At 43.0% G+C, this 23,957-nt stretch overlaps 2 protein-coding genes across 7 annotated transcripts in view; one reads left to right on the top strand and one right to left on the bottom strand.

Moving 5' to 3' along the window:
* The window catches only part of DTWD2 (DTW domain containing 2), a 235,031-nt gene extending 222,536 nt beyond the window's left edge, over positions 1 to 12,495 (bottom strand). The window contains exon 1 of one of the 2 annotated variants that reach the window (XM_062189282.1): positions 12,417 to 12,495. In XM_062189282.1, the coding sequence (XP_062045266.1) occupies positions 12,417 to 12,440 (24 nt within the window). In that variant the 5' untranslated portion in view covers positions 12,441 to 12,495. The remainder of the gene's footprint in view (positions 1 to 12,416) is intronic. The other variant, XM_062189280.1, reaches the window with a different exon arrangement.
* An 812-nt stretch (positions 12,496 to 13,307) lies between these two features.
* DMXL1 (Dmx like 1) overlaps positions 13,308 to 23,957 on the top strand; it is a 151,841-nt gene continuing 141,191 nt past the window's right edge. For all 5 annotated transcript variants that reach the window (XM_062189275.1, XM_062189276.1, XM_062189279.1 and 2 more), the window contains exons 1-2: positions 13,308 to 13,429; positions 20,764 to 20,889. In XM_062189275.1, the coding sequence (XP_062045259.1) occupies positions 13,343 to 13,429; positions 20,764 to 20,889 (213 nt within the window). In that variant the 5' untranslated portion in view covers positions 13,308 to 13,342. The remainder of the gene's footprint in view (positions 13,430 to 20,763; positions 20,890 to 23,957) is intronic.

Genomic DNA, 23,957 nt, shown 5'->3' with positions numbered 1-23,957 from the left:
AGAAAAGCAAACACTATCATTGGGAGTGGCTGTTAGAGACACTTATAGTTAACCTGAGAGGAAAACACCCAGGCTGTTGGCCACCTAGGCGACCGCACAGGGGCAGAGAATTCCATGAAGAGTTAGCTACTAGTAGAAGCAATCTTCAGTCCTCCCGAACTCAGTGAAGTCCAAATTATAAAACTGTATTAACCAGATTGTCTTAACATGCTTAGTTGTTTGAAGTTTTGTTTGTTTTTCCAGCATACTGTTCACATCTCAAACCTTGCTCCTCAGTTTTTGAGCTTTACTTAGGTTTAACTGAAATCTACTTACATCTGAGGTTTCTCAAGTAATTATTTCTTGGTTGTGTTATTCTTTTTCCCAGTGAGTAATGCAACAGTTTCACTGCCTATCCAACACTCATTTTCAGTTCCCTTCTGTCTTGTACTTCGATCTCTAAGGCTAAACAAGCCAGTTATTCACTTCTCTGGCATTTTTTAAAGCTAAAAGTTTGCAATGTGGCCCACATCTGGCCTTTAAGATAAAACAGGAAATTTTTTTGCTAGTCTCCTAGAAATATTTTTCCTCCTGACCAAAAAAAAAAAAAAAAAGTAGAAAGTAAGAAGAATGCCTTTTTCCTTCCTACTCTTCCCACATGTTGTCAAGTGAGCACAAGATATCTGATGCTTCTCTATAGCCAATGTGTGTCTACTAGGGGAAGGCCCACACTTAGCTACTGACCACCCTGCAACAATCTTTGTTGTAGGACACAACTCTATGTCTTCATTATTTAAGGCATTGCTGATTACATAGTCTGTTATGTACAGCCTAACATTGTCAATGAACAAAATTACAGCAATTTAAAGATATTGATTGGCTTTACTTTTATTTCTATTATCTGGCAACATTTCATTCTGTAAAATAGAAAAAGAGCTTCCATGAGTTAAGCAGGAGAGCTTGATTTTTATAGGTAGAGAAGGGCTGAAAAAAGCAGAAACAAAGCCAAAAATCAGATTGGCTATTTTCCTTGTAACGTGGGGACCATGGAGACAGAATAATAGAAAAATAACTGGCTGGTTGACATCAGGTTTTGCAGGTTACTTTTTTGTGTAAATATGAAGGCAGAGGGGATGCTATTAATATGCCAATTGAAACTAGCTGATTTGGAAAATGTAACTGTTACCTCTCTTGATTTCTCTGTCCAGATAACAATTTGGTTTTTATTTGGTGTTCTGGATCTTTAGCATGGATGACTCCATTTGGGGCCCGTTGGATCCCAGTACAGGAGATGAATCTAAAATAATGGTCTCCTATAATTTTTATTTAACACATATATGTAAACACTATTTACATCTTGCAACATTTAGTATATTCATCATGTTTGCATTTGATTAGTAAACATATGGTTATGCCCTGTCCTATCCTTGCAATGATTAGTAGAGAGTGAGCAGGTTCTATAAGAACTTCTGGAGCAATTTCATATTTTTTTTTTTTTTGACAAGTAGAGTGGACAGTGAGAGAGAGAGAGCGACAGAGAGAAGGGTCTTCCTTTGCCGTTGGTTCACCTTCCAATGGCCGCCGTGGCTGGCGCACTGTGGCCGGCGCACTGCACTGATCCGAAGGCAGGAGCCAGGTGCTTCCTCCTGGTCTCCCAGGGGTGCAGTGCCCAAGGACTTGGGCCATCCTCCACTGCACTCCCGGGCCATAGCAGAGAGCTGGCCTAGAAGAGGGGCAACCAGGACAGAATCCGGTGCCCCGACCGGGACTAGAACCCGGTGTGCCGGCGCCGCAAGGTGGAGGATTAGCCTATTGAGCCGCGGCGCTGGCCTCATATTTTAATAAGAAAAGAAGGGAGGTGTATGTAGACCACTGCAAACATTCTTAATGGAAACATCATTAAAGGAAACTGCCACTCTCAGATGAATGTGACTTTTAAACTCAATACTTTAAAAACTTTATTCAATCACCTAAACTCACTGCTCTTTAAAAACCTATTCTACTGAAACATAATTCACATACAATCACATTCCTGCTTTGAAAGGATTCACTTCCTGTAGTGCAGAGGGATGAAGGTATCACGTTTATCCTTTCTTATTCCACCTCCTTCTTCTCTAGCCGAAAGTCTCTATCTCTACATTTACCATTTCCAAATTCAACTCCTCCATTCTTGATTCTTTATTGTCTTATTTCTTTCAAGATCTTTAAAGTCTTCCCAATGGCATAAGAAGGTAGTTTCTACAAAGGCCCTTGCATAGGAGGCATAGGCAGGAAGGTGTGACACAAATGGGTTAGCTAAGCAGTGTGGTCAGACAGTAAGAGGTCTGGGTAGGGCAAGATTACTGACTTGGAAGCAGCAGCAAGACTTGGCAAGTGTAAGAGGGTGAGCAGGCTTTAAATCTCCCCCAAAGGTAGCAATCAAGCTCAGGGAAGCAAACTAATTCGACTGTTCAGGACAGTGGTCCAAAGCCACTGCTAGAGAGGACTTGTTTTCTGGGTGAAGCCTAGGAAACCATTCCCTTTTTGTCTGTTGACCTCTAGGAATGCTTCAGTCAGCACCTCTCCCTGTACAGCCTTCCAGATAAAGGGGGCAATTACACAACTTTTAATCCCTAAAAATGAACCAGCCAAAAACTTTTTAAAAGTAAAGATGATTCGAACCAAAGAAAAAGGAAGATAATCTGTTTTCATTCAAGAGCTCTCAGGGTTTGAGTTAGCTTCAAGGCATTGCTGGAAGACTGAGTCCCTCCTAGGTGCCAATTCTTCAGAGTTTTGTAATTTTCCTCATCGGTTTCTCCTTCCAGTACCCAGTTTGAGAAAAGGACAATGAGTAAGTCAGGGGAAGGACAACTTATAGTTATTGCTGCCAAGCAAGGCCTCCTTATGCCTTTATAATCTAATCCAACATTGATACCCTCCACTTTACAAAAGGGCATTCCTGAAAGTCACAAATCACTTCCTGAGAAACTAAATCCAATGCTATCTTCTTGATTCTCTTTGTCCTTTGAGCAATATCTTCCTGACCCAACTCCAAGAATCCAAGCAAATGTTTAAAAAAACACCATTTTTAAAAAATGTTGATTTGTATATTCTTATTTATTTGAAAGGGGAGAGAGAGAGAGAGAGAGAGAGAGAGACTCCTATTCATTGGTTCACTCCCCCAAACACAATAGGGCTGGGCCAGGCCAAAGACAGGAGCTCATGCCTCCTAGAATGCACAAGTAGGAAGTCAGATTGGAGGTAGTGTTAGACGGAAGCTGGGAATCCAACTGGCGTGCCATCTGTTATAGAATGCAGATGGCCCAACTAGTGGCTTAACACACTGACACCCAGTGCTGCCCAAACATATATTTTTTTTTCAAGATTTATCTACCCATTTGAATGGCAGAGTTACAGAGAGGCAGAGGAAGAGACAAAAAGGTGTCTTCTATCCACTGGTTCACTCCTCAGATGGCTGCAATGGCTCAAGCTGCACCGGTCCGAAGCCAGGAGCCAGGAGCTTCTTCTGGGCCTCCCATGTGGGTGCAGGAGCCCAAGGACCTGGGCCATCTTCTACTGCTTTCCCAGGCCATAGCAGAGAGCTGGATCGGAAGTGGAGCAGCTGGGACTCAAACCAGCGCCCATATGAGATTCCGGCACTGCAGGTGGCAGCTTTACCTGCTACACCACAGTGCTGGCCCCCCAAACATACTTCTTAAAACACCTCCTATGATTCCTCACTGTCCCTCCCACCCACTTCATTAAATTAGAGGGGCTGACCCAGTTCTTAGCTTTCTTTACTCTATTGCAAGTCACTTACCTTCCTGAAATTAAACTCTTGACATTTAATGGATAGCCTTTCTCTTGGCTTTGTATCATTGATGTAGGTGAGGCAGTTTGGATGAGTTAAGGAACTAAAAGTTGCCACCACCCAAGCCATGAACACTGCCCAAATCCCATCATCATCTTCCATGCCAATTTGGTATGACTGAGTTGGGTTGAAGCCAGGAGCTCAGAACTCCATCTGGGTCTCCCACGTGGGTGGAGCAGCCAAAGCACTTGGACCATCTTTTGCTGCCTCCCGGTTGCTTCATCAGGAAGCTGTGTCAAAGCAGCACTCCAACCTGGGATATCAGCTTCACAAGTGGTGGTTTAACCCACAGCTCCATAATGCTCGCTCCCTCATCAGTGGTTTGTCTTCATTCCTACTTTTTCGAAAGGAACCTTAAGACTCTTCTTTTCCAGAAGGAAAAAATTTTCAAAATATTTTCTAGGAAGATTCTCAGGCAAAACCATACGTCATGACGAAACTGAACTGCATTATCTCACAGAAAATTAGAAACATGCAAAAGTACCTTCTACCTATTTTTAAAATTTCATTTTTGAAAAATATAAGTTTTAAGATGAGATCCACTCCCCTCTCCAGAAATGTGTATGGCAAAAGTGACTTGTTTTCATAAAACAAAAAGGCATTTCTTTTATGTCCCTCTAGCTCTTAAGATTCAGAAAACAAAGGACCCCACTTACTGAAAGTGTGTTATTATTTCAGATTTGCTTTAATTAAAGCAGTGTTTACAATCTGCAACTCTCCCTTTATGGGTGCTTTTGATCCAAGACCTATAATCAAAGGCTCTGCATGCAGAGCAAGGAGTAGGCCCAGAGAAACAGCTTGTGGCCAGTGAATTTCCAGCAATTTCAGTTACAGAATTAAGGACTTTTACAAGGCTTACAGATTTTCCTTCTGAAGCTTGTTTTTCCCTTTCCTCTGCTGAATAGAGTACGAAAACTCAGCAGGTGAAAGATTGAGCAATTCATTCTTCTCACAACTCTTTCTTCTGTTTCCTCAGAGCTATGTTGGATTTTTTTTTTTTTGGGGGGGGGGATTGATTTTTACTTTATGCCTGTACTTTTATTTTTAAAAATCAAACTGCAGGAAATGAACCTAGCTATATTTGAAGCATTTTTTCAGGAATGGTGTTCTTCCTCTCTCCAATCTCTGATGATTTTCTCTCTGCTTATTCACACACTGTTATTTTCCAAAGAAGCTTGAAATTTCACACTTTTGTGTTTGTTGGAGTATAACTTGTCACCTATAAATCTTGTGATCCAAACAGAATTCTTACCAACTTAGGAAAAAAGAAGTAGGTGGGGAGGATTTCAGGCTCACATAATTGGGTAGCATGGACATTACACAGCATTTGATCAAGGGTTCAAATGAGACTATCACGACTTCCTCTTACTCCCTATGGAAACCAGAACTCAGTTCTACTTCCTTCTCTTTTATTCTTGCCTAAAACTGTCAGGCATCTATGTTCAGGGAAAATGGTTCATTCTTTGAAAAAGACAAGAATTCCCTGCTAGCTGCAGCAAAAAATCCTAGGGTTCATCTATGAGTCAAATACAGTGGCCAAGAACCTGAGGGGAGCTGGAACCCAGCGTTCAAAGGCTGTGCTCTCTTGCAGATGCACTGGACTTGGAGCTTTAGGAAATGACTGATCTTTACCTGAACTGTTTGTTTCCTTACCTGTTACATGGGAATTACACTATGAAGATTGCATTCATTGTGAAAACACATATAATATACTGCATGTTTTATCCGTTATTTTTATTAATGGTCATGTGTCTGATCTTTGTGGTTTGGATGAGAGGGGTTGCTGATAGGAGAATAAAGTGGTAGTGGGATGGAGAATGGGTTATGGAGCAATGGGCAACCAACACAGATTAACTGTTAATTGCCTTTTTGAGAGGTAAAGGGAAAGTATTTAACAATAATCCTAAAAAATAAAAACCTTTCAAGTGTGTACACCCACAGGAGGTTATTTTTATAGTATATGGCATATATATGCATTGGATACCACAGTCACTTAAAATGAGGCTAAAGAGGTACGTTTCACTATAGACAATGGTGTTCTCAACAAAATGTTGCTTAAAAATAGGTCATAAAGTAGTTACACTTTTTTGATAAAAAATAGTTGTAATATACAAAGAACATACCAAGAGTGACTAATTCTTGTGTGGAGAGATTTGAATTACTTTTATCTGCTTTTTGTCTTCCACTCTGACTTTTTAATAATAAACATACTCACATTTTAAAAAAATTAAAATAAGTAAATATATTCTACCGTTTTCAAATAATTCTCCTTTTCTTTCTCTCTTTTTTTTAAAAAGACTTATTTATTTGAAAGGCAGAGTTACAGAACGATAGAAGCAGAGAGAGAGAGAGGTCTTCTATCTACTGGTTCACTCCCCAAATGGCTGCAGGAGCTGGGCTGATCTAAAGCCAGGAGCCAGGAGCTAATTCCTAGTCTCCCACACTGGTGCAGGGGCCCAAGGAGTTGGGCCATCTTCTACCTCTTTCCCAGGCCATGGCAGAGAGCTGGATCAGAAGTGAAGCAGCCAAGACTTGAACTGGTGCTCATATGGGATGCTGGCACTGCAGGCAGTGGCTTTACTAGCTATGCCACAGAGCTGGCCCCAGTAATTCTCTGAAAAACTTTTCCAGAATTACCTTCCAACCTTAAAATTGTAAAACAGGTGATCATTTTGTTTAAAATTCATGACTAACATAGTTATTGTTTCTCTTCCTGTTTCAAACTTTTCATTTGTTTTTATCCCATCTTGCAGTTTTATAATTATTTTCTTTAACATCAGAAGTTTCATTTTCAACCATGTCTGTTCTATTCCTTATTCTATTCATGTTGTAAAATCATATTCTTGATTTGTTTCTTTAGTTCTGAAATCTTTTTCTTTTCATTATTTTGTCCTCTTTGAGTTCTCATTTAGCGGAATTTCTGTTATTACACTACTATGCAGAGCTTCCAGAAGAAATTTTCTTCAAGAGTGACTAGGTTTTCTTTTCTGGATTTTGCATGCCAAGCTTTATTTTTCTTCTCTCCCACTTTTAATCCCCCTTTTCAACTTACCTCTCTGATCTCTTCAAACTTTTCAGCTTGGGGGTTGTGGGTGGTAGGGAGTAGTTTGTTGGGACTGTATTCCCTTGGGATTCAGTGGTCTTTGCAGAACTCGTAAACAATCTTTGCAGCCTAAGAGCCCTGAGTTCAAATTCTTGGGTGGTTAGGATATGGAGATCTAATGTACTTAGGGCAAGTTATTTAATATCTTCCAACTTAGGTTTCTTCATTTGCAAAAAAAAAAAAAAAAAAAATGCTACCCTTATAGGACCATCAAGGTTTAAGTGAGAAAATATCTATTATAGTGTAGGAGTAGAGAGTGGTGTTTAATGAACATTAACTTTTGGAAAAAATCGTCCTTGGGGCTGTTGCTGTGGCATAGCAGGTAAAGATACCGCCGGCAGTGCCAACATCTCATACAGGGGCTGGTTCGAGTCCCAGCTGCTCCACTTCAGATCCAGCTCTCTGCTATGGCCTGAGAAAGCTGTAGAAGATGGCCCAAGTCCTTGAGCCCCTGCACCCATATGAGAGACCTGGAAGAGGCTCCTGGCTCCTGGTTGGCCCAGTTTTGGCCAATCTGGGGAGTGGCCATTTGGGGAGTGAACCAGTGATGGAAGACCTCTCTCTCTCTCTCTGCCTCTCTGTAACTCTTTCAAATAAATAAATCTTTTTTAAAAAAGGAAATATTTATTCTTTAGATGTCTGTGGCTGCAAAACCCTTCAGATGAGCATGCAATTTGAGTCTAGCATACAGAGTAGCAACCTCCAAGTTTTAGGGGATATTGGAATTAATTTTGTCTATAGCAACATTATTAAAAAATTATGGTTAGGTTCCCAATTCATTGCCCAAATGTCTATGTTTAAAATATATTTATTTTGAAAGAGTTATGTAGAGAGAAGGAAATATGGGCAGACACAGGCACATACAGACACACACACACACACACACAAAGGTATCTTCCATCCACTGGTTCACTCCACAAATGGCTGCATTGGCCCAGCACTGGGCCCAGCAAGACCAGGAGCCAGAAACTTCTTCAGAGGCTCCCATGTGGGTGGTGAGTTGCAGGGACCCAAACACTTGGATCATCTTCCATTGCTTTTTTCAGGCCATTAAGCATGGAACTGGATCAGAAGTGGAGCAGCCTGGATACAAACTGGTGCCCATGTCACAATGCTGGCCCCCTCAAATGACTATTCAATCTACATTGTTTCTGATGTATTTTGCTATAGGCAAAGTTGTTTTTGGCAGTACAGGCAAGTTTCTAGAGCAAACAATGCCTGTGCTGCACAGAGAGCCTTGTAATATTTTAAGAAAATATTTTTAGAAAGCTAATGTGAAATTCCAGCAACACACTTCCCTTGATTCAGCAATTACGACATTGGAGATTCCTCTTGCACCTTCTCTTATCTACTGCGTGTTGACAGTGGAGACTGAATCCTCTGTTGGTGGCTACTGTGGAAAAGCCACTTGAGGGAGAGGGACTTAGACCCATGAGCTAGGAAAGGGGAGGAGGCAATGAATAAAAAAATTCAGGAAATCAGATATCGAGAAAAGAAATGATTACTTTTCCTGTGCTGACTACTTATATTCTCTTTTTCACTTTTAAGAATCTCAAGAGTATGGCTTGATTGCTTTTATAATTAATTAATTAATTAATTAATTATTTTGGCAGAGCGTGTGTGAGCTCCTATCTGCTGGTTCACTTCACAAATGTCTCCAGCAGCCTCACTCCCTACCCTGCCCCCCCAACACACACACACTTGGGCTGAAGCAGGAAGCCAAGAACTTCATCCAGGGCTCTCAAGTGGGTAACAGGAACTCAACTACCTGAGCCATCAACTGTTGCTTCCCAGGCGCACACTAGCAGGAAGCTGGAATCCAGCTGATCTGGAACTCAAACTCCCGCACTCCAATTACGGGATACAGGCATCTCAACTAGAAGCTTAATCACCACGCCAAACACCTGCCCCTGATTGCTTTTATTTACACGGTCACTACCCAGTGACTTCGATAAAACTACCATGGAGCACAGCGTAATTTCTCTTTGGTCTGCCAGTCCCCAAAACCACTTACCACTTTGGTTTTTTTATCTTTATTTTTATTATTTTTTTTTTTTTGACAGGCAGAGTTAGACAGTGGGGGGGGGGGGGAGAAAGGGTGAGAGAGAGAGAGAGGGAGAGAGAGACAGAGAGAGAGAGAAAGAGAGAGAGAGAGAGAGAAAAAAAGAAAGGTCTTGCTTTTTCTGTTGGTTCACCCCCCAAGTGGCTGCTATGGCCGGCGCATTCCTCCTGGTCTCCCATGCGGGTGCAGGGCCCAAGCACTTGGGCCATCCTCCACTGCACTCCCGGGCCACAGCAGAGAGCTGGCCTGGAAGAGGAGCAACCAGGACAGAATCCGGCGCCCTAAATGGGACTAGAACCCAGGGTGCTGGCGCCGCAGGCAGAGGACTAGCCCAGTGAGCTGCAGCGCCGGCAAGCCACTTGGGTTTTTTAAGAGATCTTTCTGCTAGTGATAATGGGAAATACACAGAATTTCATTTTTTAAAGATGACTTCCTCTTTTTAAGAGGCATTTTTCCTCCTTGATTTCTTAGAAACTAAAGGAAAAAAATAAGGTACAAAGCCTTCAAGCCTTCAAAGCCTGAAAGATACAATTCATTTTCAATTCAGGGATTAATTTGATTCAGTAATTTTCCTGGCTTTTTGTGCTAGCAGTGGCTTTGTGATGGAGAGAAGGCAGATGGACACTGAGAGAGCAGCATGGTGGCAGACAGCACGAATTTCTACATCTGCTAGCAGGACACAGGCAGGGCAGAATGAGACAACTGCACAATTTACCTTTACCCGCTCCAACTTCTTAGCTTACTAATCTTCTCATACGGTCAGTTCCAGAAAGTTCCTGCTTACGTCAGGAATGGGTTTAGAATTGAGCAGCTCTGCTACATTAAGGGGATGGTCTATGAGAACAGCAGTTTGGAGATGCTAGATGAAAACTGCAAGACATTGTTTTTGACTAAGCTCTTGCACAGGCCTGGCCAAAAATAAAAATGGAGTCACTTATACTACAGTTCTAGTCATCAAACTGAAGTGGCTTTTCTGACCTTGTCAGAGATCACAAATAGAGAGATAACAGCCACATTTCCTGAACAGGTCAGTTTCTATTGGCATCATATGAAATTTTCCTCTGCTTTAATCCTTGCACAAAAGCAGCAACCTGAAGGAAAGCTACTTTGGAAATGACCAACCTGGTTTTCGCTTGTTTCTGCTTTGTCACTTTTTGTCTATAAAACCAACTTCTGTAATACCATTAAATATAGTGTTCTGTAAGACCATGAAATATAGTGTTTTCTGATTCTAGAACTGAAAATAATATCAGTGATGATCTTTAAATGAACTGTTACAACTTTGTTCTTTTATACAGGCAAAGGGGTTGCTATGGCCACCTCTCTGGGACAGCTTTTTCAGAGAATCTTTTATGTGTATATCAGTCAGGTCTTAGTTAATTTTATCCTTGTATTCAACGGTTAGTATCTGTTCTGTACTATAATAAATACTGTTTATGTACTAAGTTAGGTTGCAGTTCCTTACTTAGGGGCTCAGAGTATGGAGGCATCCCCAGGCCAAATTTAGTTATTCTATTTCTATAGTTTTGGATCCAGACTAGAATGGATACAGAAATTTGTAGTGGTCTCAAACACTGCCAAGACGTTCGATTTGGACTGAAAGATTAAATTTACGTCAAAAGGCTGGGTTTATTTAGGAAGAGTAAATAGTGATGGCTAACAATTATCAAATGTTTCTTACAACCATTGTTTTCTTTAAATTCTCATGATAACAACTAGGGAACTCTACTATTAAGCTCACTTTACAGAAAAACAAAGTAAAGCACAAAGAGATTAAGTAACCTGTCCAAGTGAGTACTTTGGGTGGGGTTCAAACTCTGTTTTAAAAGTTCATACTCATAGGCTAAAGGAACTTAAAGGAAAATTAACAGATGCACAGATTTATAGAAATGATAATTCCAGGGGCTGGCGCTGTGGCACAGAGGGTTAACGCCATGGCCTGAAGCGCCAGCATCCCATATGGGCGCCAGTTCTAGTCCCGGGTGCTTCTCTTTTGATCCAGCTCTCTGCTATGGCCTGGGAAAGCAGTAGAAGATGGCCCAGGTCCTTGGGCCCTAGCACCCATGTGGGAGACCCAGAAGAAGCTCCTTGCTCCTGGCTTTGGAATGGCACAGCTCCGGCCCTTGCAGCCTCTCCTCTCTCTGTAACTCTTTCAAATAAATAAATAAATCTTTTTTTTTAAAAAAAGAAATAATTCCAGGCAAAATATTCTTGGTAAGTTAAACTTTCTACTTTTACAGATAAGGAAAACTTGAACATTTTACAAAGTCAGAGAACTAGTTAATGCGAGAATCATGAATAGATCTCAGGGGTTGGTATTGTGGAATAGCTGGTTAAGCTGTGTGTGCCAGTTCCACACTGGTTGCTCTGCTTCCAATCTTGCTCCTTGAAAATGTGCCTGGGAAGGCAGCAGAAGATGGACCAAGTGCTTGGACCCCTGCTATCCAGTTGGGAGCCAAATGGCTTCCTGCTCTGTTGTAGTAATTTGTGAGTGAACTAGCAGATTGAAGATAACTCCCTGTCTCTGTTAAGAGCCTTTCAAATAAATACATTAAACTTAAAAAGGGGGAGGTGGGACAGATCTCCTATTTTCCTATTTTGTACCTCATCGCATGCTCAGTTTTGAAACCAAAAACTGAGGTTTCAGCATTTAGCTCGGCAGTTGAGGAGCCGGCTGAGATGCCTGCCTCCCCTAAGAGTGGCTGGGTTCAATATTGTGCACCTGCTTCTGATCCATCGTGGCTTTGGCCCCCATCCAGCCCCGGACACTGCTGCCATTTGGGGAGTGAACCAGTGGATGGGGTGTGTGTGTGTGTGTGTGTGCGCGCACTTCTCTCAAACCGGACAGAATAAAGTGCATCCATGTATTAAACTATGAGTCAGCCACGGAATTTATGTGGAACTCACACAACCACATGAACAATCCTGATTTAAGGTCTAAAATATAAAATTAATCTAAAGTCACTTTAACATGTCAAGTAAGTAAAAATGAAAGAGGTATAACAAAAATTTTAACACTGTTAAACCTCAGTAAAAGTTTTTTTTTTTTTTTTAATATACAAAACTGTTCCATCCCTCATCTTTAGGAAGAGAGTAGGATAAATACTGGAATTCATTTTCTTTTAAGTTCGTCCAAGAGAGGTGGCTGTTTTTTTGTTTTGTTTTGTTTTTGTTTTTTCCCCGAAGTAACTTCTATTACAAGATAAACGTATCCTGCAGAAACGGAAAAGCAAAGGGAAACAATGGTCGGTATTCCTCTCACCCAAGTCTCGGTCTGAAGTCTTTGTGTTTAAGGGTATGCCGCAGAAAACGCATTAATGTAGCAGTTAGACATTTTCTCTGCTCACAGAGCGGCGCGGCACCGCCAGCAGGGTCGGAGCACGCCAGGCGCAGGCCCACTAAGCTCCTCGGCCCTGCATTACCTCAAAGCCCGGGTCACCACACATTCCGACGCGGCTGTCAGGAACGCCAGCCTCTCAGAAGCGCCAGGCTCAGCTATCAGCGACCGCGCAGCGGGCGGGGACCGCCGCTCCCAGAGTCGCCCGCGGCGCCCGGGCAGCGGTGCATGCTGGGACTTGTAGTCCAGGCCGGACCGAGCAACCTGGGGCTCCGCGTCTAATGCGCTCCTCCGCTGTAAACTTCCCGGCCCAACGGTTAGCTGAAGCCGTCGTCTACACCCTCCTGAGATAAACCGCATCTCATCCCAGGTTCTCGAGGCTGCCGCTGGGCCCCTTGAACTCAACGCTCAAACGCACTGCGGGCTCCTTCCTAAGCCTCACGGAGATTGGTCTGCGCTCAGCATGGGGCGGGACCCTGGCTGGAATGGCGCTCCGGATTGGCCAGTTTAGGAGTTTTTTTTGGGGGGGGCGGTTTACTTGCAGAGATGTGCGCTGTGATTAAAAAGTGAGTCCTCTACCACAGCCGTCCCGCTCGCGGGGGAAATCTCGCGATGTTTCGGCGGCAGGGACCCAGAGCCGCGTCGTGAGCCGCGGAGGACCGTGGCGGCGGCGGCGGCGGCGGGCACCGGAGCCGGGAAGGGCCAGGCCGGGCGGGGGGGCGCGCGCGCCGCTGTACTCGGTCGGGGCCGGCGGACCCGGGCCCGGAGGCGGCGTGCGCTGGGCGCGGCTCTCCCAGCCCGAGACTCGGCCCCGGGCGGCCTCGGGCGCCGCCTGGGCCCGCGCAGGCAGTGACAGGTGCGCGCAGCAGCGCGGCGCTCGGCCGGCCCGCCCCCTCCGGGGCCCGGGATGCGCTGCGGGCCCCCGCGGAGCGGCTGGGATCGCTGCCGGAGAGCGGCCGCCGCCCCTGAGGGCCGGCGGCAGGGGAGCCGCCGCGGGTCTGAGGCGCCGTCATGAACCTGCACCAGGTGCTGACGGGGGCCGTGAACCCCGGCGACCACTGCTTCTCCGTGGGCAGCGTCGGCGACCAGCGCTTCACGGTGAGTGCGGGAGCGCGGGCGGCGATCGTGGGGGTCGTGAGGGTCCGCCCCGGCCGCGGCTGCGATCGCGGGGGTCCGCCCCTGCCGCCTTTGCTGGGGGACGAGCTGGGCGGGGGGCGGCCCTGCGTTGTCCCCGCTCCGGAGCCCCGGAAGGGTCAGTGTAGGCGCAGCTGGGGCCGGTGTCAGGTGTTCTTCCACGTTAAGGTCAAAAGCGGAGTCCAGACCTAGCGAGTCCTTTAAAGCCGTTAGCAACATGGGGAGAACGCGGCTTTCCGTCTAATTCTGTTCTTCTACTTCGCATTCACCGAGGAGTAACTGGAAGGAGAAAATGTTTTCCGTCGAGAAGTCCCAGCGCCCTTCCCAGCCCAGCAGCCCTTGAACACCGGACTGATTTGGGGTTGTCCACCTCGGCTGCCCCGCCTCTGCCTCGCACTGGGCTCTCCAGGCCTGAGCGTTCCTGGGAGCGACTCGACTCGCTTTGCCCTGGCCGCCTACAGATGCTGCAGACATCGGGCCGCCTCCCCGCCCGAAGGAGTTTTGTGCCTGCACTACAGTTTTGAGAAGCGATTCTAACCGTGACCATTGCACCTGACACCTTTTAAAACATAATGGATAGTGCTGGGGAATTTGGCTGCAACTTACCTAGCTGTTTCTTTAATTGTAACTAAAAGTAGAACTCAGTTTCGTTTAAGTAAAACAGAAGAAACAGCTTTCCCAAGTGCAGTCATCTTGGACTTCGAGGGTCACAGATTTCCTCTCTACTCTTGGCCTTTTTTTTTTTTAATGGCCCTTGTCAGTCTCAGCTGTAATACTCAGCGTTTAACATGGTGTAGGCATTCAGTGTTGGAACTGGAGAGTTGTGCCAGCCAAGCACTTTGCTCGCAGTAGAGGCTGCCTCTCCCCTGTACAGTGAGTGACTCACAGGCCCTGGAGTTTGCAGGCCAGACCAGCAGCTGGTAGGATTCTGCTCCTAAATGTTTCTCTAGCCCTAACAGGCAAATGACTGAGCTCTGAGCCTCGCACAAGGCAACTGTAGTCTCCCTACAGCTGGGAATTGCTCTCTGCTCGTTTATAGGAGGCAAATAAACAGTATTCTTAGGTTTTCCAAGTGGAAAGCTATGGAATATTATTGTTACATTCTCTGTCACCTTCTCAAGTTATGTCTGTGCTGCCTCCAATGTCAGTTCTGAGAACTTGCCTCAGTAAGGCACTCAGAATCTATGTCAGCCAGTGGTGTGAACTTCAAAGCATGTATAGTTTGATGGTTTATTTATATGCCTGGATGCATTCTTCTATAAAACCTTGGAAAACGTCTCCGTGTTATTTTTAAGGAGAGGTCAGTTAATGTGCCAAGGTTTATATGGTCATTCTACACCATCGCGTCGCTTCTTGCTCAGTTCTGTTGTACTTTAAGTCCATTTCCGTAGAGCAGGCTTTACTTAGCTCCCACAAAGTCTGCTGCAGCTTTCTCATAGTCCTCTGGAAGCATTCCTCTGAACAAGCTAAATAATTTTTTTTTTTTTTGTTTAGTATAAGAGATTCCAGCTCTTCATTTTGGTAATAGTTTAAGGATTCATAGTCAGGATTTTCTTTGCAGATAATCCATCCCTGACTCTTGAATGCTGAATTAAGTTGGTTGCCTTCAGTTTCCTGGACACTTAAGTAACACCTTAAGTTTATCTCTTTTTTGTTTTTTAGAATTTATTTTATTTATTTGAAAGGCAGAGTTAGAGAGAGAGAGAGAGAGAGAAATCTCTTACCTACTGTTTCACTTCCCAGTTGGCTGCAATGGCCAAAGCTGTGCCAGGCCAAAGCCTTGAGCCTGAGAGTCTGTCTGGGTCTCCCACGTGGGCATCAGGGGCCCAAGCACTTGGGCCATCTGCTGCTGCTCTCCCAGGCGCATTACCAGGGAACTGGATTGGAAGCAGAGCAACCAGAACTCGGACTGGCACTCATATGGGATGTCAGCGCTCTAGGCCACAGCTTAGCCAGCTTTGCCACAGCCCCCAAGTTTATCTCTTGAAATTGTTCCTTTTCCTTGTCTCATGTCAGAGAACAGAATCTATTGTTTCTGTCTTGAGTTGTAACTTTTTTAGATTGGGACTTCTCTATTCTTTGATAGGAAGACAGCAAACATCAATGATAGGGTGTGATGAATATAAAATCTCTCTGTTACAGTTTTCCTTGAGGTAGAGGTGTGAGACCCTCCTCTTATATTCCTCCTTGGAGAATATTTTTGCCCCTTCTGGTACATTTCTGCCATCTCATAAAACAGCCCCATGTTTGTATATCCTCCCTTGGCTTTTTTTCAGATAACTCCCTTTCTTGCTTTGAAAGATTACAGTAGACCAGATCCTGTTTTCTGCAGAAAGTCTGATAGGTTTTAAGTGGAAAGGAAATTGATGCCAGTTCTCATTTTTTTTGAGATGTAAAAATGTGCAATTACTAATAGATATTAGTATATATTTTTACTACTTAAACTGGCCTCAAGTTATTTTGACTTTGCCCTCAGTAAGAAAGCTTCTAGTAGGTGTCTGTTGGACTTCCAGAGCGCTCTATTTGGACTTTGATTATATCATTAGCCAGTCTTCCCTTGTGTAAGTGTGCATTCTCTCTGGCTTCATTGTGAGCACCTAGAACAGTGATTGAGGAAGTGATGTTACCTGATGGTGCAGTCATTACCTGGATTTGATTTCTGCATGGCCCCTTATAGTTAATTGTTTATGCATGGGTAAATTCTTTTACACTCTTTACAGTTCTGTTTTTTCTCATCTGTAGGGGAGAACTGCAGTAGTACTTACAGAGTTGTTGACAAACTGCTAACTCTAAGCTCATGGCTTAGCACATGTGAAACTCTTTCAGTGCTGTTTTGTAACATTAAGATTATATTCATTTTGATTCCTGATGCTAAAAAGTGCTTAATAAATACTGGTTGGGAGGCCAATGCTGTGGTGCAGAAGGTAGAGCCACCACCTGCGGTGCAGCATCCCTTATGGGCACCGGTTCGAGTCCTGGCTGCTCCTTTTACCATCCAGCTCTCTGTCATGGCCTGGGACAGTAGTAGAAGATGGCCCAAGTGCTTGGGCCCCTGCCCCCGCGTAAGAGACCTGAAAAATCTCCTGGCTTTGGATCAGCCCAGCTCCAGCCCTTGCAGCTATTTGGGGAGTGAACCAGTAGATGGAAGACCTCTCTCTGTCTCTGCCTCTGCCTCTCTGTAGCTCTGACTTTCAAATAAATAAATAAATCTTAAAAAAAAAAAATACATAAATACTGGTTGAATGGATTGATAGAAAATTTTTAAGGAAACCTACTGCAGTATAGTTAATACTTGCTGTTTTTTTAAACAGCTTAAATAATTTAGATTTGAATCCAAATAAAATATTTCTATTAAAGTTTCTTTAAACATTTCATCAGTGTTAGGTGAACAACCAGAGAGTGCTTCAGGTATGCTTAAAGCAAAATTCTTTTTTTTTTTTCTCCTGTTTGTTGGAATGCTTTCTTCACTCCTTTCTTTGTTAATTTTCTACCTACCAATGTTAGAATGAAACTATTTGTCCCATCTGGGCCTGATCATTGACAACTGTTGTATTTATAATTATTCTAGTTATAAAGGACAAATTAAAAAGCACAGTTAATGAGAATCTAAATTTCCTAATATTTTTGAGTATATTTTTCTTTTTATTTTGTAATTTATCCATCCTCTACTGTTGAAATTGTGTTTTGAATGAAATGGAAACTGTTTTGAATGAAATGGAAAGAATTTTTTTTAAGGATTTATTTTATTTATTTGAAAGACAGAGTTACATAGAAAGGTAGAGAGAGAGGGAGAGATCTTCCATCTACTGGTTCACTCCCCAGATGGCCGCAACATCTGGAGCTGCACTGATCCAAAGCTAGGAGCCAGGTGCTTCTTCCATGTCTCCACGTGGATGCAAGGACCCAAGGACTTGAACTATCTTCCACTGCTTTCCCAGGCCATAGCAGAGATCTGGATCGGAAGTGAAGCAGCCGGGACTAGAACCAGCGCCCATATGGGATGCCAGGGCATTAACCTGCTGCGCCACAGTACCGGCCCCTGGAAAGGATTTCTTTCTCTTTTTTTTTGACAGGCAGAGTGGACAGTGAGAGAGAGACAGACAGAGAGAAAGGTCTTCCTTTACCATTGGTTCACCCTCCAGGGGCCGCCGCAGCGTGTGCGCCGCGCTGATCCGAAGCCAGGAGCCAGGTGCTTTTCCTGGTCTCCCATGTGGGTGCAGGGCCCAAGCACTGCACTCCCGGGCCACAGCAGAGAGCTGGACTGGAAGAGGAGTGACCGGGACAGAATCCGGCGCCCTGACCGGGACTAGAACCCAGTGTGCTGGCGCCGTAGGTGGAGGATTAGCCTAGTGAGCCGCGGCGCCAGCCCCTGGAAAGGATTTCTAAGAGGTGGCAGTATTGTGTGGTTATCTGGGACTCCTTTCTCTGATTTGTATTTTAAACACTTTAGCTATTAAGAGGGATAGAAAATCTGTTAGAGCTCTAGTTACAGGTCTTAGTGTTAGACAACTCGGTGTCACTAGATGAGGGGACGCACGTTAGATAGAAGTCAAAAGCCTGCAGCTCTGTGGGTGTTTGTTAAGAGATAAGAGGGCTGAATAAGCATTCTCTTTTCTCTGGATGGTACACATCTTTTTTGATGTTTTGATCACTTGAGGGGAGCCTTCACTGGTGGCAATGTGATTGTTATATTAGGAGGATGGCAAGGCTTTTTTTTTTTTTAGAATGGTTCTTGTGAGGTGAATACAGGAGGGGAAACTTTGCTACTGTTCCCATTGGAGAAAGAGAAAGATGTCTGGAGGTTTTGAAGCCATTGAAAGTACTAAATTGAACTTATAAATATCAGCGTTTTGTAGTTTTAAAATACCCTTGAACATTTAAATAATATTGGTTCTCAATATTACATTTTAAAAAAGAATAAGCATATCATAGACCTCTTTGAATTTCCTTACAGTTGTTATTTTGAATTCTGTATCTGTCATTTCACAGATTCCCTTCTTCTTTTTTTTTTTTTTTTTATTTTTGACAGGCAGAGTGGACAGTGAGAGAGAGACAGACAGAGAGAAAGGTCTTCCTTTGCCGTTGGTTCACCCTCCAATGGCTGGCGCGGTGCCGGATCCAAAGGCAGGAGCCAGGTGCTTCTCCTGGTCTCCCATGCGGGTGCAAGGGCCCAAGCACTTGGGCCATCCTCCACTGCCTTCCCGGGCCACAGCAGAGAGCTGGCCTGGAAGAGGGGCAACTGGGACAGAATCCGGCGCCCCGACTGAGACTAGAACCCGGTGTGCCGGCGCCGCAAGGCGGAGGATTAGCCTGTTGAGCTACGGCACCGGCCCCAAGCAGTGGTTTAACACGCTGTGCCACAACATTCACCTTGCAACTTTTTTTTTTTTTTTTTTGACAGGCAGAGTGGATAGTGAGAGAGAGAGAAAGAGAAAGGTCTTCCTTTTTGCCGTTGGTTCACCCTCCAATGGCCGCTGCGGCCGGCGCACCGCGCTGATCCGAAGGCAGGAGCCAGGTGCTTTGCCTGGTCTCCCAGGGGTGCAGGGCCCAAGCACTTGGGCCATCCTCCACTGCCTTCCCGGGCCACAGCAGAGAGCTGGCCTGGAAGAGGGGCAACCGGGACAGAATCCGGTGTGCCTGCGCCGCAAGGCGGAGGATTAGCCTGTTAAGCCACGGTGCCGGCCTCACCTTGCAACTTTTTAAGTTTTAAGCCATAAAGTATGACTTTCAAGAAGAAGGCAATTTTATAAAAAACTTAAGGTTGTTGATGTGTATTAAGTGATAGTTGAATAAAGAAGGAAATTCTGGAATTCTTTTGTATGTTATGTACTGCATATTTCTCTAAAAAATAAGCCATAAGAAAGGATTTTTATTTTTTTTACCATAAACTAATGATCAGCGTTTGAGGAAATAGATAACATTTCTCCTGATTTGAACATCAGCCAATGTGCAGATGTTTCAAAAATATCATGCATGTCAGGTGATTTTTTTTTAATCCAAATAAACTAAAACTTTTTTTTGAAAGGTTGAGAATTAAATATACACCAGCGAAATACAAACACAAGGCAGGAGTGGATATATTAATTTCATATAACACATGGAATTCAAGACAGTAAACTTATTTAATTCCATTTTGAAGTACCCTCTTAGGCACGTGCAAAAGTGAAGAGAAAGTAAAGAATGACTAAATCTGTAAGAACTCGTGATGGAAAACAATTTGTGATAGATACTTTAATTTTAGTTTGTTACGTGTGTGCCTACCTATAAAATGTGAATCTTAAGGAGGACAACCAAGTACCCTGTAATGGAAGAAACCGCAGTGATCAAAGATGAAAGTAGGGAAAAACAAAGAATTCTAGTTGAAAGTGTTCTGCTAATAATTTTAGAGTTGAAAAAGAGTTATAGAATGTTTGCCTAAAGCCTTTAACTTTGTTTCTGTTTGTTTGGTTATGGTGGCTGTTTTTTTGTGAGATTAGATTTTTTTTTTTTTTTTGCTCCATAGGTCTTTATAAAACCCTAGCTATATTCCAGGCCCTTCTGTTAGAGAACAAGATAAACTTGATCCCTTACCTCTTAGAATTCACCTTACAGTAATGGACATGGAATATATTTAAGATATTTACAAATCATGACATAGATGCTCTGAAGAGAATAAATCGTAATGTGATGGCAAGTAATGGGAGGAAGAATGATTGGAAAATGAGATCTGAGTGTTGAAGACAGCTAGACAAAGACCAGGCAGATAAACTATCTTGAAATGGAAAAAGGAACAGAGAGAAGGGCAGTGTAGGGACAGAAACTGGTTAAGCAAAGGAAAGAAGAAAGGAACAGCCTCAGATGTGTTTATTCAAAGGTGTATTGACCATCCTAAGGAGTTGCGATTTTGTTACAGGTGCAATGTGGGAAACTATTCAAAGGGTTTAAGTATGGAAAACTACTTGATACAGTAAACAAAAAAAGTGACTCTTGGCTTTGTGTGGAATTGAAGTTGAAGGCACGTACAGAAGCAATTGTATTTAACAGTGCTGTAGGAGAGAGGATAGTGGCTTAGATGAGGGAGGGTCCTTGCGGCCAGTAGAGACGTGAGAAGTAAGGGTTGGTTGGTATACTGGTATACTTTGCAGGTAGGAATTCTTAATGGGCTATATATGGGAAGTAAAGGAAATAGTTTTAAATATAGGATTTTATTTGTAAAGAAGTGAACATTTAGAATGGATCTCTTTAAAAAAGTTTTTAATGCTAATATTCTACATGATTTCTTGATGCTTTTATCATTTTTATTTTAATTTCTGTTTTAGGCTTATGCATCTGGATGTGACATTGTAATACTGGGAAGTGATTTTGAGAGATTACAAATAATACCAGGAGCTAAACATGGAAATATTCAAGTAGGATGTGTAGACTGTTCAATGCAGCAAGGCAAGGTTTGTAATCTAATGGTAAATTGCAAATTTATTTTGACTGTAATTTTTGTCAGGTTAATATTTGAAGTTTTTTTTTTTTGTTTGTTTGAATTTGAGACAAGGACAAGGTATCTACAAATTACTTGTTTCAAGTTTCTAAGATGCATTTGAGAGCATCAGGGTTCTGTTTGTAAATAATTTGAAAATGTAATCTATGAGTTGAGACAGAAATATAATACTATCTGTAGAAAAGGCCTAAAGCTTACTTATTTAAAATTAATTATACTGAGGGAAAGGAATGACAAATCTTTAATCTGTTTATACATAAACTGGAAGAAAAATCATTTGGCAGAGCCATTCTTTGTAAACAAGTAGTTATCTTCTTGTAACTTCTGAATAAACTTTTACTGAGAAGATAAATGCTTCTCAACTCTGTTATAGTTTGTTAATTTCTTACATGATTGTAAGAAAAATGAAAAACTTTATCTGGACTTCAGTTTGCATGTGAGAAGTATAAAGTAACTTTGAAAGTAAAGTAGCAAAATAGAAACAAGAAGCAATGCATAGAGTTCTACATCAGATTAAATACAGTTTTATGATGTTCTAGAATGGGAATCTTACTTGGTAGGCAGCATAGTTTATTGCTTAAAATAGCACTACGTAGGTGTGGATGGTCAAGCCTGTGTACAGTTTTAGCCAGGCTGGGCTGAACTTTGCACATTTACTTTTTTTTCAGATATGTGTTAGGTTGGACAGCTTTGTTCTTGTTAAAATAACGTTTGCTTATTTATTTTCATCGACTTGAAGGACAGAGACAGAGGTGGATCTATTCACTGGTTAACTCCGCAAGTGCCAGCAACAAGGTTCTTGGGCAGGCTGAAGCCAGGAGCCTGGTATTCCATTTGAGTCCCGCATATGAGTGGCAGAGGCCCGAGCACTTAGCCTCCGTTTGCTGCCTGCCAGGTTGCTTTAGCCGAGGCCAGGTTGGCAGCACAGGAACTAGGACTCGGACTCCCGCTCTAATGTGGCGTGTGGGCTTCCCCAATGGCTTCTTAACTGTTCTGCCACATGCCTTCCTCAGCAAACTTACCTTTTTTTTACTGCTAGATATTAAAAAATATTGTTTGATGAAACATCTAATGAAATCTAGAGATGTCATTGTAACAGTTAATGTGAGGAATCAAAGGGGTCATGTAAGAGTCCAGGGATTCACACCCTGATAAACCTGTATTTACTCATGGTAACAGGAGTTTGCATTGTTGCAGTCTTTACATATTTGTGGGAGTACTGTCCTTTTGTTGTCCCTGTGTCCCTTCCCTGTGATATAGTTACAAGTGTCTTCTGTTGTTTTATTACTATACTGCAAAAATGATCTTTATTATGAAATGCTAAAAAGCCTTGACCCTTCCCTGTTTTCTTTTTCCATTCTCTTCATGTTTTGTATGTTTTGTTTGATCTCCTAGTTCTGTATGTTTATAATCTTTATTATTGTACTTTATTTTTATAGAAATAATTATTTTATTATTATAGAAAAACTTGCTCACAACGTCGAGACTTACATGAGATAAGATTAGAAATCTAATTAAATAATTTTTAGTGACAGCTATCTTTTTGTGATAGGCTAAACTACATGACAGTCCAAGTTAGGATGAAGAAGGCATTTGGATTTTTGGTCATTATAATAAAGGGCAGATTTCCTTTGTTTGCAGATATCAGTATTATCAAAGTGTTCCTTAAAATGTCATGAAGAAAATTTGTAGGTTCTGTTACACGGGAACCTCTTTTAAGAGTTAATGTACGTAGATACAATAGTTTTTCTTAAGATTTTATTTAATATTTGACAGGCAGAGTTAGAGAGAGAGAGAGAGGAGAGAGAGAGAGAGAGAGAGAGAAAGGTCTTCCTTCTGTTAGTTCACTCCCCAAGTCGGAGCTGTGCTGATCCGAAGCCAGGAGCCAGGCGCTTCTTCCTGGTCTCCCATGTGGGTGCAGGGCCCAAGCACTTGGGCCATCCTCCACTGCATTCGCGGGCCACAGCAGAGAGCTGGACTGGAAGAGGAACAACCAAGATTAGAACCGGCACCCATATGGGATGCCGGTGCCACAAGCAAAGCATTAACCTAGTGTGCCATGGCGCCAGCCTCTAGACACTGTAGTATTTTAGTGGTCTTACCTTTTTCTTTTTCTTTTTTTTTTTGTGTTGCCATCAGTTTTTGTTTTTTTTTTGTTTGTTTGTTTGTTTGTTTAGAAAAACCCTTCTGTGATTATCTTTGTTTCTTGTCATGAGACTTTGAAAGCTCGCTTAAGCTTGACTTTTTAGTCTACTGTCCATTATTTTGATTTAGTAATCCCCTCTTCAAGCTGGGCCATTGTTTGGTCACCTCTAATCATATATAGCTTCTTTTAGTTTTTTTTAAAATTCAATTTTATTTTATTTGACAGGTAGAGTTACAGACAGTGAGAGAGAGAGACAGAGAGAGGGGTCTTCCTTCCGTTGGTTCACTTCCCAAATGGCCACCATGGCCGGCGCTGCTCCTATCCAAAGCCAGAAGCCAGGTGCTTCTTCCCAGTCTCCCGTGGGGTGCAGGACCCAAGCACTTGGGCCATCCTCCACTGCCCTCCCAGGCCACAGCAGAGAGGTGGACTGGAAGAGGAGCAACTGGGACTAGAACCCGGCGCCCATATGGGATGCTGGCACCACAGGCGGAGGATTAACCAAGTGAGCCATGGCGCTGGCCCCCAGCTTCTTTTAGTTTTTACACCTATGTTCTTCCTATGTCCTGAAATTGGGGACTTACTGCCTCTTGAGATCCTGGCCATACTGAAAGACCCAAACTAAACACTCCCTCCCAGGTCCACTTAGTATAGGTGATTTCTATGCCTTACAAACAGAGAAAACTTCAAATAGCCATTGGAAGTCCCCCCCCCCCCCATCAGCATGTTATTTCATCACTTCTGACCCCTCTCTTCACTGTATCATATGGGGTTTCTTCTATCCCCAGTTCATTTATTGTCTCTATTTTTCCTTATCCAAATATACCTAGCTCCATCTGATTTCTGATATTTTGTTTGTCATGTAGAACTTACTCAAG

This window comes from Lepus europaeus, chromosome 4 (assembly GCF_033115175.1).
Source record: "Lepus europaeus isolate LE1 chromosome 4, mLepTim1.pri, whole genome shotgun sequence".
NCBI lineage: Eukaryota > Metazoa > Chordata > Mammalia > Lagomorpha > Leporidae > Lepus > Lepus europaeus.
Note: the sequence above shows the minus strand (reverse complement) of the source record. Positions and strands in the feature narration are given on the sequence as shown.